Source organism: Pagrus major, chromosome 5, assembly GCF_040436345.1.
Source record: "Pagrus major chromosome 5, Pma_NU_1.0".
NCBI classification, from domain to species: Eukaryota; Metazoa; Chordata; class Actinopteri; order Spariformes; family Sparidae; genus Pagrus; species Pagrus major.
Window position 1 is genome coordinate 11,392,733 of NC_133219.1, and position 19,258 is coordinate 11,411,990.

General features: G+C 41.5%; 1 protein-coding gene across 1 annotated transcript; it reads right to left on the reverse strand.

The window, feature by feature from the left end:
• Positions 1–8,941: 8,941 nt before the first annotated feature.
• On the reverse strand, positions 8,942–14,952 carry aqp3a (aquaporin 3a). Its single transcript, XM_073467179.1, has 6 exons — positions 14,772–14,952; positions 11,224–11,350; positions 10,855–10,992; positions 10,576–10,691; positions 10,237–10,454; positions 8,942–10,141 (listed from the first exon to the last, which is right to left on the reverse strand). Exons 1-6 carry the CDS (start codon positions 14,877–14,879, stop codon positions 9,940–9,942), a joined length of 909 nt encoding a protein of 302 aa, XP_073323280.1. The 5' UTR covers positions 14,880–14,952; the 3' UTR covers positions 8,942–9,939.
• Positions 14,953–19,258: the final 4,306 nt, after the last annotated feature.

Consider the following 19,258-nt stretch of genomic DNA (forward strand, 5'->3'; position numbering starts at 1 on the left):
CAGCTCAGGTGTCCCTTTTACATATTTGCTTGATTTTGAGGAATTTTAGAGGTCAACTTTTGACACAGTCTGTCATTTAATATTGTGCCTTAAATCATATCAAGACATGCCTCCTGACACTCACACCCTTAACATTAGGATCAATATACTTTTTTAGGAAAATAAATTTGTGTGTCAAGAAACACTGATTTATACCTTTATACCTTATAGCTTGTACTCAATATCATAACTGTACAGAATAGTTAAGATGTTTGAGAAGAAAATCTTAACCTAGTTTACATTCAAATATTAGTAGTCCGACAGTATATTTCAGTACTGTTCATATTGTTACACACTTTGCTTTGATACTGACACTAGATAGAAGTGTATTAACTAAACTGTTAATTGTGTGCTTATAACACTGACTTGAGCTCAAGTCTCGACCTCGGACAAGCAAGTTGACCAAACAGTCTCCGCTGAAAGTCGACTTACTCACTTTTTCTGGGGCTTTCAGTCATACTGTTAAGTAATACCACACAGTCATTATTAGCAGATAAAGTTAGCGTAGTTGTCATGAAACTGCAGATGTTTAAACTTTCCATTATCATGAGCACTTTTGGAACTTCTCATCCTAAAAAGTTTACTGTGAAGATCGTATGATACAACTGACAGCACCAGAACCAGCTTGAGTGGAGATTAGTTTGTCAGCTATCGATGACTTTGTGTATTTGTATGTGGCAACCTGGTAGACCACCAATTTCTGGTAAATGTATTAGTTTTCTAACTGAAAAAGTTTTTTAAATTGTGAAATAGCTAATAAAATGGGATATATAAAATTGTCTTGTCCTGTTTTTATGACGCCATAGCGACATGTAGCAGCCCAGACGCCAGGATAAAATGTTGGCAGTTAATATTTCTGCAAACAACTGATACGTTTACATTTGTGTGTTTACTGCTTACCACATTGACATTTCTCCGAAACATGCCATATTCTGTTCACATTACATGTTTATGACCCGACTGTCGTATCAGGAGATGGAGGGGATGGTTGTGGAGTTGCAGGCAAGAAGGCTGCCAAGCCAGCGACCACAGCAAAATTTGTAAGTGTGACACCGCTGGATATTTTTAAGGAGACCTCAGGCCAATTTCCAGCTGTGTTTGTGGCAACAAAAAACTGATATTTGACAGGAAGCCAAGACATAATATTTTCTAATCCATGAGTGTCTTTTGCTCCTAAACCCAATCAGACTATAAGCATAGCATTGTCACAACATAAAATTGAACCTAAAAGAACATTAAGTTGTGACATAAAGAAATGTAAAGTTTAAATATCATATGATTTGCAGAAGCGCACATCAACAATATTTATTCTCACGATTGGGTTGCATGTAAAGCTAATGTTCTTCAGTGGTTATTGTACTTCAGCAACCCCTTTCCCATAGTTTAATGAGTGAGGGGGAGGGATTGCTGACAAAAGCACCCCTTACAGTAATTACGTAAAACAAGTTGTAAGAATGCAGTAATCACAGATATGTTAAGCTGATGATGATGTTTGTGATGCTGAGGGTTCCAGAGAGCATGGCATGTCCCTGTGGCACGGAAACTTCCCAGCAGGAGGAGTCTGTTTACAACAGAAAACCAAAGGCTGTTTTACTGTTTTTGGGAGAGGCCTGGGTGTTGTTGGGCAGGTTCATTTGCTTCATTTACACTGCCAGAAGGAAAGAACATACTCTGAAAATGTAAACCTATGCTTTGTCAAAAGTGCATTTGCAACCAGTACTTTTGCCTCTGTTATATGTGTTTTTAATGCATACTTTTGTATTTTGTTCGAGAGAAAGTAACACCAAACCTAAAGCTAACACCCGCCTCCCCTGCTGGTAGTGTTTATACTAATGAGAGGGCACAAATGTTAACGAACAACACACAGTATCCTGAAAATGACACGGCGTCCCACACCCTTCCAAAACACATCCAGATGCCTGAAGCAAAAAAAGCAGGTTATTTTTCCTTTATTCTTTTTTTGTTTTTGGCAAAGCCATCATTTAGCCTCACCAATAACCGTTTAATATTTCTGCTTGACTGACTCGTGTGACCTGTGTGTAAACAATGTCATTAGAACACTAAATTTATCATACATTAATTACTTTTTGTCGTAGATCTGTCACATGTTCTCTCTCTATTATGTTTAGGCTTTGTACGCACATGGGAGCATGAATCGTGTGAATAGTGAATCATCCTATCATTGATCTCCTGCACTGCACTGCACTTTACAGTGCTCATCCAAAAAGGTGCATATGAACGCTTTGATCACGTTGCCATCGTTTCATTTGATAAGATCCAGTATTCTCGTGAACTCAATAGAAAATGTGTCACTGTCCAAATACTGCCAAAGACAGGCTGCACTGTATGTGCACGGACGTGTCCTCTTGCAGGTGAGGCAGGAGAGGATGGGAGTGACACCTGTATGAATAAGAGGTGTGTGAGAGAGCACTGACTCAGCACTCTCAATACCTGGCAGATTATAGATCTGGTTTCACTGTTTCCTTACAAGGGATTCTTCAGATCTGTCCATTTGCAAACCACTCTGATGAGCAGAGTTAGGTCCCTGCTCATTTCTGTGCACCATCAAAACTGTAAAATACTAAGAGCGTTCAAAAAACATGATATCAAAGCGGATAACTCAAAGCAGGTATTGTTGGTCAATTTTCAAGCTCAAGGAGGGAAAGACTTCTCTGTTGCCCAGTTTTCTTGAGAGAAGCTCATGGTTGCTATGTACAAGGTGTGTTTTTGTTTCCAGTCCTCCCAAAAAATCCCTTCTGCCTTTTTGTTCTGGGACCTGAGAGAAGAGCGCACTCGCCAGCATCAAGAGAGCCTGAACAATGTAAGAGAAACCACAGTTATATCCTGCTCATCCCAAAGCTTTACAGTTAAACCACACAAGGCAGTTACCAGATGAAGCACAAGTCACAAGCTGTCTTGACCTTCATATGACCTTTCAGATAAGTAGATTGTTTTTCTGTAAAAATACCAATCAGCCTGCGAGAAACCGTAAAAATCCCCCTTGCATTGTGAAGTGTGGGGACGACGTTCGAGTGTGAGACTCGGATGAAAGGGAAAAGACAGGAGGAAGGAACAGAAGCAACAATAAACAGATGTGTTCTAAGGACTCTAGATTTGTGAGCATCCTCCATTTCCTTCTCAGCAGTGCACAATGTCCACTCTTTTAATTTAATTCCAGAAAGAAACATGCTAACATCTTGTGAGCATGTGTTGTTTGTTTTTGTTAAATCTGTCTCCTTCAGAGTCATAGATTGACACAAGATAAAGGAAATTATACACTGTATGTATATTGCAAAAACTCAAGTATCAAGTATATTTGTCGAATTTCTTATAAAAATATCTCATTACATGTACCTGTTACCTGGAAATGTATGTAAAATGATCCTAAAAAGCCTATCCCTGTCAAAGATGTAATTTGTAAGAAGTATTTGAAGGTAGTTCCAAAACTATAGGGGTCAGGATAACAGCTCACTCCTGCTTACTATACTGGACTACTCATGCTAGTGACTTGCTGCCCTTAGCAAGAAGCTCAGCTAGCCTTGGAGCTAAGTGACCCAATTAGCTGATAGAAGTCTGCCCAAACCACAAACTGGAATGACGTGGGGAGTGAACGCGGCTTAACCGGGCTCAGCCTCCGAGTGAACACGGCTGGACGCAGGACCGAGACTGAACACAACCTCTGAGAACAGATGGCAGTTTGAAGACCAGGGATACAGTATGCAGGTGATTTACAGCGGCTCTGACCTGGTCAGTGACCAGCAGAGGATCGAAAGAGAGTCTGGGAATAGTAAACAGGCAATTAAGCTCATTTTAGATCCGTAAAAGAGAGAAACTTGAATTCAGAAAGTGTACGGCTGTATTTATCGTTTCAGTAAGGACATTCGGTGTAAATGTATTTCCTTTCTTGACATTTTGTGAGTTAAAGTTGATTAAAAAGCAAACATGCTGCTTTTACATCTTCCAGCTAACACTAAAGGGGCTATTTAGCTATTTTCTCGTGCTGTACAGAGTGGTTTTACCAGACAGGACAGGCCAGGGCTGTTGACTGTTTTCAACTAAAATTCCAGCCACATCTTACAAACTGCTCGTTTAAATGTCATTTTCGCTGTTGTCATTGTGGATCTCAAAAATTGCACAAAAATACTTGTGCAACCACAAACAGTTGCAACAATAAAACTACAATTAGTGTCGACCGTAAGAACTGCAAAAACAAACTAGAGCAACTTTTTGTGTAGTCACAAAGACTCATATCCATAGTTGTTTCACTTCTTTTCCTTGCTCGATGGGATGTAGCTGTGGAGGAACTTTTTTTTTTTGGAAGTTTGGAATGCCATGAATAAAACTTAACTAGAAGCAGTTGGAGAATGCATACCTCCTGTCCGCACATGGAATAAAGAAATGCAATCACGTTTTGCTGGTTTGCTGGTCGTTGATAAATGACCATCCAATCATGCTTTGGCTGCAATTGCACAATGTATTTCATAATTATTGCACTTTATGCCAAATGATAGGAATGGGTAAACCAAATCTGGTGAATGTTGGATCAGATTTTTTGGGAGGAAAGGTTAAAAAGTGTTTGGGATGGTACAAGGAATCCAGGAAGATTGATTTGATTCTGCAGTACTTGGTCAGACGTTACAAATAAAAATGTCATGTGATTTATAATGGATGGTTGAACCATTGAAAAAAGGTTTTCTTGGCCTTGTTTTTCACCAAACTTCATTTCATTTTTGTTATATGCTGCTAACAGACAAGAAGACAGAGAAATGGGACCAACTCTAATGAACCTTTTATTACTTTTTTTAAATATATTTTACTGTTGTTATTATTATCAGTAAAAAAATAAGACAGCTGATACATGTTGAATTTACCTTTTAGTGTTTGTGTGTGTGTGTTTTGAGGATCTGAGTTGTCGCATTTTTAGGATGATTTCCATTTAGATTCCTCAACTGCACAGTGAGCACCGGTTTCTTTTGCTGTGTGTGAAAGAATATTTTCCAAAGAAAGTGTCTGTTGTGTCGTTGTTGGTGGTGGGAAGGAGGGTTTAATTACTGCATTACAGGTTTTCTGTTACTGATGCTCTTTTGAAATTCCAAAGAAATTTGGAAAAAAAAGAAAAAAAAATGGTGGATAGGAATCAGCATGTTCCTCAAAGTCGGGTTATTGAACTTGTTGATGTAGCTGTCGCCTATTTGGATTCAGTGTAGCTTCAAAGTAAATACTGCTGTTTTCACACATGGCCTGCACATGGTACTAACCCTTCCCTCAGGTGTTTTTTATCTATGCATAAGAAAACAGACCATTAGTGTTGCAGCCTGAACCAGACACTCCATATAACTGAGATACATTATATTGCTCTGCAAAACATCTGGTGAAAGTTGTTTAAACGTATCTTGGCAATTCATGACTTCATACAGATTCTGTCACTTCTTTCTTTCTTTCTTTCTTTCTTTCTTTCTTTCTTTCTTTCTTTCTTTCTTTCTTTCTTTCTTCTTTGTAATATGAGGATGAAGAATGCCATTGTTTCCCACTTATCTATTAGCTTGTTGTGCCTGTGAAAGTGTGTTACACCACGCTGAAAACTAGCCAGGTGAAAATGCTTTGATGAGACTCTGGCATGAGCAGCCTGGCCTAGGGGAAATTGAAGATTTTACAGGTATACTCAGAACCAGATCCTGTATAAAGGAATATACTTGGTATGTGGGATTCTATATTGAAGGTATAATACAGTTTCAGCATGAAAGCATTCAGAATGGGGGGGGATGGGGGCTTTTTTTTTTTTTTACAGCAAGCTTTTGTGGGATTTAGGTACACTTCTTGCTTCAAGAAGTAATGTTAGAAGCTTATGTACTGCCTTGCCTCTGAGATTAAGTAAGCTACATGTCTTTGTTTTCCCTCTAAAGCGGAGGACCTGCTGAAACAAGCATCTTTCTTTTCTGTTTTTGTGACTGGTTACAACTAGTTGGCTTTTCTTCGGCAAGTTTTTGGCAACATGATATAATATTTACGAGCATTTATCTCCAAGAAAGATCACTGCAGTGGAAATATTTGGCATGTGCACATGCATGATCAGTCCCAGTTTATGCAGTTAAAGACGGTTGATAGCAGCTACATTTGGTGCCAAGTAATCATACGCACTTCAAAATAATAATTCAACGATATAAAGGGCAGAAAATTTGCTGAAACAATATCTTACAGAGCTATCACACATCAAACCTGGTCTAACAGTAGAATTCTCCTGGAGCCTCAGGGAGCTGACTGTACCTAGAAGGGCAGCTGAAGATAGGAAACACATGTCTGCAGCCATAAGGTTGGTGAGTGCTGCTTAGACCAGCTCTTTAAGGGACCAGACTGGACTGTATACAATTGTGTACATCTTACATACCACAGACAAGATTCAAGAGCATGAGGTTTTTGAAAGAATGTCCCTAAATCCAGGCAACCGTGAGGTCTTGTCCATTTTATTACGAAGGTTTTCGCTGAAATCACCTTGGAGAAGCTTGAAACCTTTATTTCATCAGAAGATGCTGTTTTGAATACTCTTGCTGCTGATGTGCTCAAAGATGCTCCAACTCGTCGACTTGTGAATAACTGGCTTTGATTCGCTGACAGCTTACATCATCATGAGCTCAATTCTGTTCAGCATCTGGCTTTCAAATGATAAAGGAATCCTGTTATGTTTTGGGCAATGCGCTTTTTCACCTTCTTGGTACAAACACTCTTATTTCTGTGCATTGTAGAGCTAGTGTTAGCATCCGATTAGCTTACCTTAGCATGAAGACTATAAGAGGGGGGGAGCAGCTTGACTTCCTCTCCTTTCTTTCAAACTCCCCAGTGGATATAGCTACAGCACAAATCTCCTTGCAAAACAACATATTAACATATTAACAACAACGTATTGGATGTTTTAACTTTGCATAGAGTCTGGTTAGTTAATTCCCTTTGTGTTCAGTTATTATGTTAAGCTAAGTTAATTCCCTCCTGGCTCCAGCTCTGAGTCACTCGACAAGGAAGTGAATAAGCGCATTTCCCAAAATGTCAAGTAGTTTCTCAAAACCATTTATTGATCATTATCAAAGGCACGCATGTAAAAAGACAGGGCAGCAGTATACAGATGACAAAAAGCACGTTATATTTGCCCTAAGACCTTTTTTTTCTTCATTTAATTAAACAAAATTTAAATTTGTTTTAAAAACACATTAAGATTATTTAGACTTCAAAATGGATTTGTATTGCTTTCAGATGAACTGAAATCAATATATGTAGTGTATCTTAAACCTTCAATAACTGATTTTTTAGCCACTTGGGGGCAGTGGAAAAACAAACAACACTGACATGTTGTCACCATTGAAGCTGAAGTTTTTGGTCTCAACCAACTCCTGAAGGAAGTAAATGGCTCTTTAGCTGCTTGATGCTCCACTATGTTCACCAGCTATTTGCTTACTTTGTCTGTCTGCCGTTTGGTGCTGAGGAGGAAGTGTACAGTGGCTTTTAAGAGCTTTTTCACTGAACAGCTACTTGCTGGGGCCTAAAATGACCCTGGTGAGAGCATTGAGACTTGATCAAAAGGCTAGGTTAGGTAAGGTTATATACTGAAAAAACAAAACAATTAGCTTTAAGGTGTAATGAATCTACAGACAGCTGAGGAGAACTTCAGAATTGAGTGATAAGTGAACACCTTTACATTCAACCATATACTGTATATCCCTGCAAGGAGTGAATAGTCTTTGGCTGAGTTGCTCTTTTATCATTTCCTAAAAAATTTATCAATGTTTACACAATTTGCATTGATATATATATATATATATGTATATACAGTTATTTGTCATTTTGATAGAGAAGTTATTTACTTAAAAGTCTCCATTTGTCTTCAGGATGTCATTAAAAGTTGACCAAGCCTGTTTGTTTTGGCAACGATGTTTTTGAGTGTTTTGCATGAACTCTGGTTGCAAGGTGACCTGCTACGACCTGTTGGAATTAATTACTGAACTGCTGATTCATCTAGGCCTGCCAAGACCTAAACTCTTCCTTCCCTTTTGTGTGACACTTGTGAAACTCACTTTTCAAAGATTAAGCACGGAGTGGGTGTAATAAGCTGCAGAAAGGAGAAAGTATGTTTTCATGTCTACATATTTTGTTGATAAATGGCAAGTAGGCGAGATTTTCTGTGAAAATGAGCCCTTGGCATGGAGGACCAGGGCTGATTTGATTCATGCACTGAAGGACGGTAGCCCAGTTCTGGTCTGTGGATACTGAGGTATGCTTGGAAATAAAGTGTAGCCTTGAAATAGCAGTGTAAAATACTGCTGCGCACTGCATAATGATGGAGCAGGTCTGCTTTTGGGAACATAAAATCATTATTAAAGAGCACAGTTGAGTGAACGGAGAAATCACTGTGTAGTCTTGTTTCCTACACTGCTCTTAACTCTGGACACGGGCTTGACACTCTTAACTGTCAAGAATCCCAAAAACAGACATTTTAAACAAATATTTTAGCTTTTTCCTGACCCTTATCTGATCTGTAAATTATATTGTATAATTGTATTTTCCACATTTCACTTCCCTGAGTTAATGTTACCTAATAGTTCCCACATTATTCAATTATTCTATTTATTCTCTTGATGCATAATACTTCTGGATAGCGATACTTTTATTTTTTTTTAACAAAGAAAGACATTTGAACATTAAATGGAATCAAAATAATTATTTCACTGTGAAAAATTAGCACACATCTTGCCAACCCTACCTCATCTGACCCCTGTGCAAACTCTTTTGAACACTTTTTAACAGAGAGGTGTGACTAGAATGTTCAATTGAGTTGTGTTCTGGTGTAATCTGATTACAGTCACCCCCCTGAGAAAAAAGTTTTTGTGACAAGCAAGAATGAACAGTAACGAGAGGGTAACATGATCCACATTCATGCAGTGATAAAAAACAGAACTTTATTGTATCAGTACAAAAGCATCCCTTCCCCTTAACCTACATACAAACACATCAATCGACACAACAATTTAAAGACAGTGTAATAGGTTTACATGGTGCTGTACATATATAGAAGATTATTGTCATTTGTTAGTACATCTGATATTTTCCAGCATGTAACTAGAAGGCTACGAAGGCTTCACACAAAGGGTGAGTTATCAAGTTTGCTGGTGAAATATCACAACGAGCGTCAGCCTGTTTAAGAATTGCTGGTTCGGACTTTTACAGGGCAAAGAGAGCGAATATAAAAAGACAGCAACTGTAATGAAGCTGCTTTGAGACGTCTGTGGTGAAGTGAAGAATGTTGGGAAGGATGGAGCTTCACCCCCATCTGTCAGCTCTAAACAACAGAGTAGATGTTGATGTAGCCTATGTACAATATTCTTCTCAAGCAGATATTTGAACTTTTGGGTTTGAAATTTAAATTTCCCAATTTCCTGACAATTTGTCTGAATTGAAATATTAACAGTGAAAGGTTCTGGACTGACAAAATACACAGGAATTAGTTAGGAAATCTGCCGACATACATCTACTGTAAATACATCTGTAATTATACATACAACTACATTGGTATAAAGAATACAATACTGTTCAAACTGGAGTGTTATAGACACTAAGATCCAAATATTCATCATTTTCATTAAGAATTAATGTAATTCTGTGTTTCTTAAGTTGTGTTTCTCCCTTCTACACTTACACACAATCTTTCCTCTACCACATAATACAATCACATGATAAAAAGAGAGTGGCCAGAATTCACAAACACACAGCTATCTTGGGAGATAACCCAACAGCTGTAAAAATGGTTTGTAAAAAAAAAAAAAATGTGGCTGGAAGGAAAAATGCTGGTGTTAGGTCACTATTTACAGAATATGCATGAGTTCAAGTCTGTAGTCAAACGTCTCATAATTAACACACTCAGTGCATTTCTTTGGTGCCGTCTTTGGAGTTGTCGTTGCTGGTGACATTGGTGAGTCGGACATTCTCCTCCGCTGCGCTCTTCTGGTCACGTATTTCTCCCTCCACATGGAAGCCGACCATGATCTGGTAGATCATCGTACCAATGATGGCGCCGAGGAACGGAGCAAAAACGGGCACCAGGAACCAGCCGTTTCTAATCCTGAGGAGTGACAAAAAAAGAATTTAGTAAACATCATTTGTTTTTATTTTGTGTTCACATAGAGATTCGAAAATGCTTCAAGTCCGTGCACTTACGTGAAAACTTCGGTGCCCCAGCCAGCCATAGCGGTGAAAAGACGTGGCCCGAGGTCTCTGGCAGGGTTGACAGCATAGCCAGAGTTGAAACCCATAGACAGTCCAATGACCAGAACCACAAATCCCACAGTGAAAGCCTCCAGACCTTGGGGGATTGGGTTGTTGTATGGATCCACAATAGCCAGAATACAAACAATGAGCGCTGCTGTGCCAATAATCTGTGTTTGAGAGAAGGACAAGTAAGAAGAAAATCGTGAGTTGGATTGTTGAGTTGTATCATGATATTTGTCAACTTAAAATTTTGTGAATGATGGATGTTTCCACATTTCAAAAAAGTACCTGGTCAAAGAAGCCATTGACAATGCTGAGATGTTTTCCAGGGTAGGTAGCAAAGATACCAGCTGTGGCCTTAGGCCCAGTCACATTGAAACATCCAGGAATGTCCCACAGGGCATCTAAAGGGAAACAAACAACAAAATAAATATGGCATAAAACATTTTTTGTTTGGAATGGCACACTTGGACTTACAAAAACCTAAAACATAAATCTGTTCTTAATATATAGCTGTGGCAACATTATTTCTCCAAATTTGGCTCCACATCTGGAGTCAGTCCTTACCGTAGTACATGCCAAAAATGACTGCAGCACCGAAAAAAGCACCGATTGTCTGAAAGAGGAAGTACATGGGGAACTTTCTCCAGCGCTCTCTTCCAAGCAGACACAGGGAAAACGTCACTGCGGGGTTCAGATGCCCACCTGCAATCGTAGATGGTGACAGTATGTCAGTACATATCAAAGACCATGAATGTATATTGCAATAACTTTACCTAAATATACACAAAATGATCTACATACAGACTCAATACAACGTGCAAAACAGGTTAAAATGAGGTCCTGCAGATTGAATTTGGCAGGGAAGTGTAATTCAAAGAAAGTATTTATTCCCATGCACCCGTAATAATACTGAATCAATAAAAGTTTGTTTACCTGATACCTGGCCACAGACTAGGATGCCTAAGGTGGCAGCGAAGCCGAAGGCGAAGTTGACAGTTAGAAACATGCCATGGGAACCTCCGCTCAAAACCAGCTGGGCCACAGCACCACAGCCAAACATCTGGAAAGAGAGTCAAAAAGCAAGTTCACACTGGGTCCCATCGACATGCATACACATATCAATAACGTTTTCTGTCAAAGTTCCTCATTCCACGTATGAAAAGACACCTGAAGAGGTCCTGAACATCAGGGCTTTAAAATGTCCCAGCACAAACTTTTTCCAACCCTTTTCGGTATCTGTGTTGTATAAAAACATGACTGCTGTACATTTGGTGCTTTGTCAGCCAATCAAGGTCAAACCGAGGGGTGAAATGAGGCAGTGTGATCATTATCAGTGAAACCAGATGAGCTCTACTCAGAATTAAATGAGCTCTATTGTGTTCATGATGGCACCCAGGAGCACAGTATACTGTATGTAGAGAAAGGTCACCGTGTTGACCTTGATTGGGGCAGAACTCTCTGCTGCCGCTGCCTGGCTGATTTATCTCGGAAGGAAAAAGAACTGAAGTCCAGTTTCCACTTTGAATGAGGGAAAAACGTGACCCACCCCGTCAAAACTAGACGGATTAACAGAATGTGTGGTCTTTAGATGCAGCAGCAGTCCTGCAAAGCAGGTGCCATACTGTTTATGCTGCATACTGTGTCATTATGTGTTTGTGTGTGTCTGCCCGTGTCCTCTTTGTATTTGTGGGGAAAAGGAAATATGTGTGGTCAATGCTTAGCCTGCTGCTCTCTAAACCCCCTGATGAGGATGCTTTCAGTCAGACCACAGGACTCAGATGTTGAGGTTAGCTTTAGGAAAACACTCAGAGGGACTGGCGCCTGAGGGGAGTTCATCATCACTGGGCAGTCTAAACTCTTTTCCACCCCTGACGAGGCCAGCCATTACTGGAAAAAATTGACATAAATCAGCTCCATGTTGGATTTGTGCATAGTTGTTCAGTTTTCTGTCCCCGCGATGTTATGCCATGACAAACGTGTGTGATGTGACAATAAAAGATCAAAAACTCATGACTTTTCCCTTAATGTCAGAGGCATCAGATTGCAAATGATGGACCATTAGCTCGCCAGTGCCAACTTACTTACTTAGATCACATTCCACCAGAAAGGTCTCATTTAAATCCCCGCCGCATTCTGGGAGCAGCGACTCCGAAGTGCTCATATTCACCAGCGTATGTGTGTTCACTGTTTTAAAGAATTCCAGCACCTTGCTACTGCATGTTTGCCCCATAATGTTGCAGTTAGTTAACGGCACCCCACCACTTCCTCAGCCAACATTCATTTGGCTGATTCAGCTGGTCATGCATCCATGCAGCTACTCCGAGCTTTTAACACAGTCGGGGAGCTTATAAAAAAACACCCCACAGCAGTCTGCCTACTGAAACCCACATTTGGTAATTGTTTAGGAGCTGAAGGCAAAGAATCTGCTGGCCTGGAACCACTCTCTAAAACACTACCTGTGTGATCTTTTCAATTTCAGGATGAAGAGCCTCAGAAACCCCCCTGCAGCTTCTCTCCAAGCAGGGAACAAAGGTTTGAAGTGAGGGGTTAACAAAACAGTTGCAGTGGGATGCCCAATGGCATTATCTGCCTATAAGCGCCCTTTCAGGACATCTTTTCAAAGCCTCTTTAGATGCTGTGCTGACAGAGTTCTGACACATCCACACACACTATATTGACACCAGCCTGTGGCCAAAAAGTTGATTAATACGTGACTATTTTTGTAGATGGCTTCAGCATGAACTGAATTCAGAAATATCCTCTTCAATGATCTCGACAAGTTGCCTGGAGTGACAGTGACACAGTGCCAAGAATGCCAGGATCAATACATACAAAGAGGCACAGACACACACCCACACACACCCTCACACATGCTATTTCTTCAAGTCGTCCTTTAAAAGTAACTGATTACTAATAACCAGTTGGTTTTGTTCAATCGGTAACTGGTTGAAACATGTTTTGAAAGGCTTCCACCAGGTAAGAGAAGAGGGTAAACAGAGAGCGGGACAGAGTCGGAGAGAGACTTATCTGATCGAGGAAGTGAAATTATGTTAGCTATGTCTGTAAAGCCCACTGTTATGCCACTGATCCTCCCAGCGCTGCCATCGACGTGTGTCACCTTTTGTGTGACTGCACCGCACCTTTCTGTGCCACCAGTCGTCCTGGTATGTGTTAGATTGTCTGACTAATTGTAAAATATTTTCAATGCTGGGCTCTTATGTATAGTTGTGGTAGTTTTCCACTGCATGTTTATATAACCGACTGATTTCATATAACATCTAAGTTACTTACATTTCTGGAAGACCTGGATTAAAGGTAAAGGTATCATGCTTCTATGCCTTCAAAACAGGCTCTGTTAATCACTGTGGGATTAATAAGATGAGACACTGAACTCAACACTCTGAACTGTGAATGTTAAACCATTACAGGAGCCTTTAGGCTGGTTAAGCTGGTTTTTGTACGAGCATTTAAGGCACTCTTTGTAATACTCATTTTACCCTATGTGCCAATTTTCTACCAAGACGTGCTTCCTATAGAGCAGTAACCTTTACAGCTATAAGGGCGTTTAATTAGTTTTTTTGTCAGTGCAGAAAGCCGGAGCCTGGATCTATCTGACTCAGTGAATAAAAGAAGTGCGTCTTTTGGACGTCAGAACATTAGGGGGTGGAATCATTTGGCTATTTATTTGACTTAGTAGATAAAAAGAAGCGTCTCTTTTATTTATCAAGTCAGATAAATAGTCAAATGAGCAGCTTTTATGACTGGATGACGAGCTGTTATTTAATCAGACTCCCTGTTTGTCTGTTGGTATGCATCTGTGCAAAAACCCTGATGTTTAAAGGTGCAATGTGTAGTTTAATGCCTGTGATACTGAGTTATTATGTGGCATTGACATCAACTTGTTGTTGTTCCAACACACACCGAAGCGAGAGAAGGATGTCCTATAGGTTGAGGCTCCGGGATCCTGGATCTTATCTCCAAGTAAATACAGTTTTGTCTCATGCGGTCCCCGAACAACCTGTTGCTTACCTGTTTGTTCTGATCTCAGTTTGCCAATGTAAACAGCCCTTCATTTACACAATTAGAGAGTAATCACCTGGTCTGTCCCTCTGCAAAGAGTCATTTTGCTCGCTTTGAAGTCCGTTTGTGGCTTATAAATAACATGCAGCTCATGTTGCAATCATTCATCACTCTTCAAACATGGCAATGCAAAAATGATTGAATACAAAAGCTGTCATATAGAGAGGCGTTGATCATATTGAAACATCAAAAGAAAACAGACACACTGAATAGTGAGAGTAAACACCCTGAGAGGACCAGAGTTCAACTACTATCAACATACGGTAATTTCAAAGAATGAACTTAACTCTAAATTTTTCATAAAGCTTGGCAAATTTTTTGTTTTTTAACACCAATTTTAACACCAATTTCAGTAAGTTCCATACATCCACAAATGTATACACACACAGAGGCACACTTACCACAAGGATGAGGGTCCCGAGACACTCTGCCAGGGCCTGACGAAGCAGCAGGTTCCGGATCTGGAAGAACCGGGCCAGTTTGTCCAAATACACCTTCTGTCTGCCCATGTTTTCTTGCGAGAGGCTGATGAGACTGTGAGAGGACAGGCACTTGTGGGTAGATTTAGGTTTTCCTGAGTGGCTGAGTGAAGCTGGGAGGACCGGGCTCCTCTTATAGAGCCAAGATGGGCTTGGACTGGGGCCGGTGCCAAGCCTGAGCTCGGCCCCACCCTCTGCACCACGCCTCCCTGCTTGTCACGGTGTGATTCACGCTCCTTGGTTTCCTCACTGGTCTTCCCTCTCACCTCCTTTCTCTCTCACTCTCTCTTACACACATGCACGCTTTACATTGCTATACCTGAGAGCTCCTTCACTGACCTCATTATTAACCTAGTGCATCTGCAACTTGATTCTTCAGCCTCCTCAACACATGTATACATAACCAGGGCTTACCTGAAAGTAAACCAATTATCCACATTTTTTCAGGTTTATAATATTTATCTGAAAGTTTTAATTTTCCAAATATGTTTGGCCAACAGTAGTTCCTCACTTGTGCGATTTACAGGCCTTGAGAACAGGCAGCTACAGGCACAGAAAAACAGTAAAGGATGCCTCCTCTGTCTCCCTCAGAACTGAATTTAGAAAAGGACACTTTATAGTAAGTGTGATAACAGTGTTTCTCTGTATCCAGAGATTTGTATGCATCACGTCCTTCTGATTTTGATTATATGCAATTTAGACCTGTATTGTTATTTCAAACACTCACTTAACTGATTTACAGCGTAACCACAGTGTTGCCTGACCTAAATGCATGTTTATCTGTTTGCCGCTCTCAGCTAGAGATGGGACAATATAAGATTTTATCGGAAATTGCAATAAAACACTCAGGATAAGTTGATTGTGGTAAATTTCCATTATTCAGTATCGTCACAAGTGACTTGAAGAAGAAGAAGAGAAAGTACGGAGAAGTTGCAGAGCAAGGGGACTGCGATATAAACAACAGCTGTAAACAACAGCTGTAAACAGGTGCCCTGAGCAGTTAGGATTTTGGGGCCTTGCTCAAGAGCACCTTGGCAGCTTCCAGGAGGTGAACTGGCACCTCTCCAGCTACCAGTCCACGTTAGTCTGCCTAGTTTTAAGATTATCTTTGCGTTAAAAATGAGCAGTTTGGTGCATTAAGGTGGAGAGAAAACAAAGAAAGGGGAAATGTATGATTCTGTTATCAATCTGCTATCATCAAAATGTGCTTAAAACTCTAATCAAATATCAAAAATATTTTCAAACTTTTTTTTTAAATCGTAGGACTGTATGTCATCAAGCTAGACAGTTGAAAACTAACCAAGACATTGTATCTTAAAGGTTCCCTGTGGAACTTCTGAGTTGTCCTGGAAGCCGGTCGTTATTTTATATTAGCGGACTCTTTTTCTAAACTAACGTTAGCTACCGTTGCTCTCTGTTAGAGGAGCGGAGAGAGGCACTGGGATGAGGCACTCAAGAATGTACATAAAGTCTCATCCTGTGGACTGTTGTAGAAAATCCGACACCGAGTCCTTCACAAAGAAATCCACAGTCCAGCAGCATTAAACAACTTCAACAAATCGACCACAGGCTTGTCCAGGCAACAAGAGAGACGGGGGAAGTCTAATTTTTCACGTCACTTTACAATCCGCTCACATATGTCCAATAAAAAAATGATTAACAGGTGAATTAATACACATTGTTACATAGAGCTCCTTTAAAATACCCTATGTATGCCAAACATCCCCAATTTGAATGTTTTACCTCCTTGTGAAAACATTTTGCTCCTCATGAAAGAAGAAATAAAACACACACAGAGACACACATAACTGTAATGCATCCCTGTTTGCACCCGTTCACACACGTCTCTCTCTTTTTCCTTCTCTGTCCCTCGCCTCATTTTCTCTGACCTGTTCTTTTGTCCCCTGTCACAAAAAGGCCGCTTTAAGGTCCCTTTTAACAAAATGATGGTCCAACCACAATAGCACTTCAGTGCAAAGGTGTATTTATTTCGTCCGTGCAAAACAGTGACAAAAAGAACAGAAGCCACAATGGATCCACAAGTATATTCAAAAGAATGAGAAAACACAAAAAAAAACACTATTATAGATACTGTCTCTCACAGGCTCAGAGTTCCTACTCCCTCTAGGACCCAGCCTCAACTCCATTTCCCAGGTTTCCTCAGCCGGTTTTATGCCCTGTAACCACATCCCCCATGGCCCAAACCAAAAATGCAGGGATGTCATATCAGCACACATTAATGAGTTACCAGGTAAAAATAACACAGACAGCAATCACACAACATGAAAACCATGTCTCTTTAGCAAATGTCTGAAAAACACCTAAATTTCATGTCTTCCTTCTTCACATATGCCCTGGCCAGTTTATTACCTCAGTTATTTCCCCCTCCCCGTGAGCTCACCTAAATTATCATTTTCCCGGGACTATTTCCCTTAAAAAGCCTCACTAGAGCGCTAGTTCAGTTTGTCCCGACGCAGCACCCATACCCCGGAAGTGCAACCACGGAGACGGGACCAAACACAGAGGAAGAGAGCCGCGTCTGCCGGTCTAACATGATAAGTACCCGTCAAAACTGCATAATTGCTGTACTCAGTTTCAACTAATAAACCAACGTATGATTGACTTATGGCTCTCGTCATTTTATTTCACAGAGGGTTATGTGTGTGTGTTTTCTGAAAGGGTTAGCAATTAGCTGCTAAACGGTGTGTGCACTCACTGCTGCAGCTAACAAACAGAGGGGAGATTACATGTGTGTTATGCGGGGGAGGCTGCCGTGTTCAGTGACAGAGCCCACTGTCACATTTACCCCCTTCTCTTCCTGATTGGCGAGGATCGGCAATCGGGAAAGGTAATCTGCTGTTACATTCTGCTTCCCCGCTTTATGCCTTATGTTAAACCTAAATGGTTGTAGAGCCAAGTACCATCGTGTCACCCTTGCATTCCGGTCCTTCATTGACTGGAACCAGGTCAAGGCCCGATGATCTGTGTCTAGATCAAACTCTCTTCCAAGCAGATAGTAACGCAGGCTGTCCAAGGCCCACTTCATGGCAAGGCATTCCTTTTCAATCGTCGAATACCGGGTTTCCCGTGGCAGCAGCTTTCGACTCAGGTACAGCACCGGTCGCTCTTCACCAAGCTCTCCTTGTGCCAGTACTGCCCCTAGGCCAACAGCAGAGGCATCCACTTGGACCAGAAATCGCTTGGTGAAGTCAGGACTCTGCAGGACAGGTGAAGAGCACAAGCGAGTCTTCAATGTGGCAAATGCTTGATCACAGTCCTTAGTCCATTCTACTGGATTTTTGGCTGCCTTGGTTGTGAGGTCTGTCAGGGGGACTGCTATGGTTGCGAAATCCGGAATGAATCGCCGGTACCAGCCTACCAGGCCTAGGAAGGATCTGACTTGTTTCTTGGTGTGAGGTCGGGGACTGTTGCGGATGGCCTCCTGCTTGTCCACCTGAGGTCGGATCTGGCCTCCACCCAGATGGTATCCCAGATACTGCGCCTCACTCCCTGCCCAGTCGCACTTCCTCTGGTTCAAATTCAAGCCGGCCTTGTGGATTTGGCTTAGGACACGTTGCAGATGATGGAGGTGATTGGCCCACGTGTCGCTATAGATGACCACATCATCGAGGTATGCGGCACAGCAGTCTTCACATCCCTGAAGCACACGGTCCATCAGCCGCTGGAAGGTGGCTGGAGCTCCGTGAAGTCCAAAGGGCATTACAGTAAACTGGTATAGGCCCATCGGCGTCTGGAAAGCAGTGTACTCACGAGATTTCTCCTCCAGTGGTACTTGCCAATAGCCCTTACAGAGGTCTAAGGTGGTGATATACCTGGCACGGCCAATCCTCTCAATCAAGTCATCAATCCGGGGCATTGGATAGGCGTCGAACCTTGACACGGCGTTGAGCTTGCGAAAATCCATACAGACCCGGAGTGTCCCATCCTTTTTGGGCACGATGACCACTGGGCTGCACCATTCACTACACGAGGCCTCGATGACTCCCAGCTCTTTCATGATCATGATCTCCTTCCTGAAGGGCTCGAGCCGGCTCTCGGGAAGGCGGTAGGGCCTTTGCCGGATGGGTGTGGAATCTTTCAGGTGGATCACATGTTGCAGCACTGACGTCTTCCCTGGTCTCTCCTGGAACAGGCCCGGGTACTTCCTGAACACTTGCTGCAGGTCCACTCGTTGGTCCTCGCTCAGGTGACTTAGATCTGCCGGTCTCTGCTCTTGCCAGGCTCGAATGTCGCATGGGCCTTCATCCTCCTCCAGTTTCCTCGCCATCATGGCTTTGGCTGGACTCTCTTCCCGCTCCTTCCATTCCTTTATTAGATTAACATGGTATGTCTGCTTCTGCTTGCCACGGTCCGGGTGGTGGATTTCATAAGTGACCGGTCCCATCTTC

What these genes read in the sequence shown, in the direction of transcription:
- aqp3a (XM_073467179.1), bottom strand. Translation starts at nt 14,879, where the DNA reads ATGGGCAGACAGAAGGTGTATTTGGACAAACTGGCCCGGTTCTTCCAG. An exon ending in TCGGGACCCTCATCCTTGTG is followed by an intron (nt 11,351 to 14,771) that starts GTAAGTGTGCCT and finishes CTCTCTTTCCAG; the next exon opens with ATGTTTGGCTGTGGTGCTGT. An exon ending in CATTTTTGGCATGTACTACG is followed by an intron (nt 10,692 to 10,854) that starts GTAAGGACTGAC and finishes GTTTCCCTTTAG; the next exon opens with ATGCCCTGTGGGACATTCCT.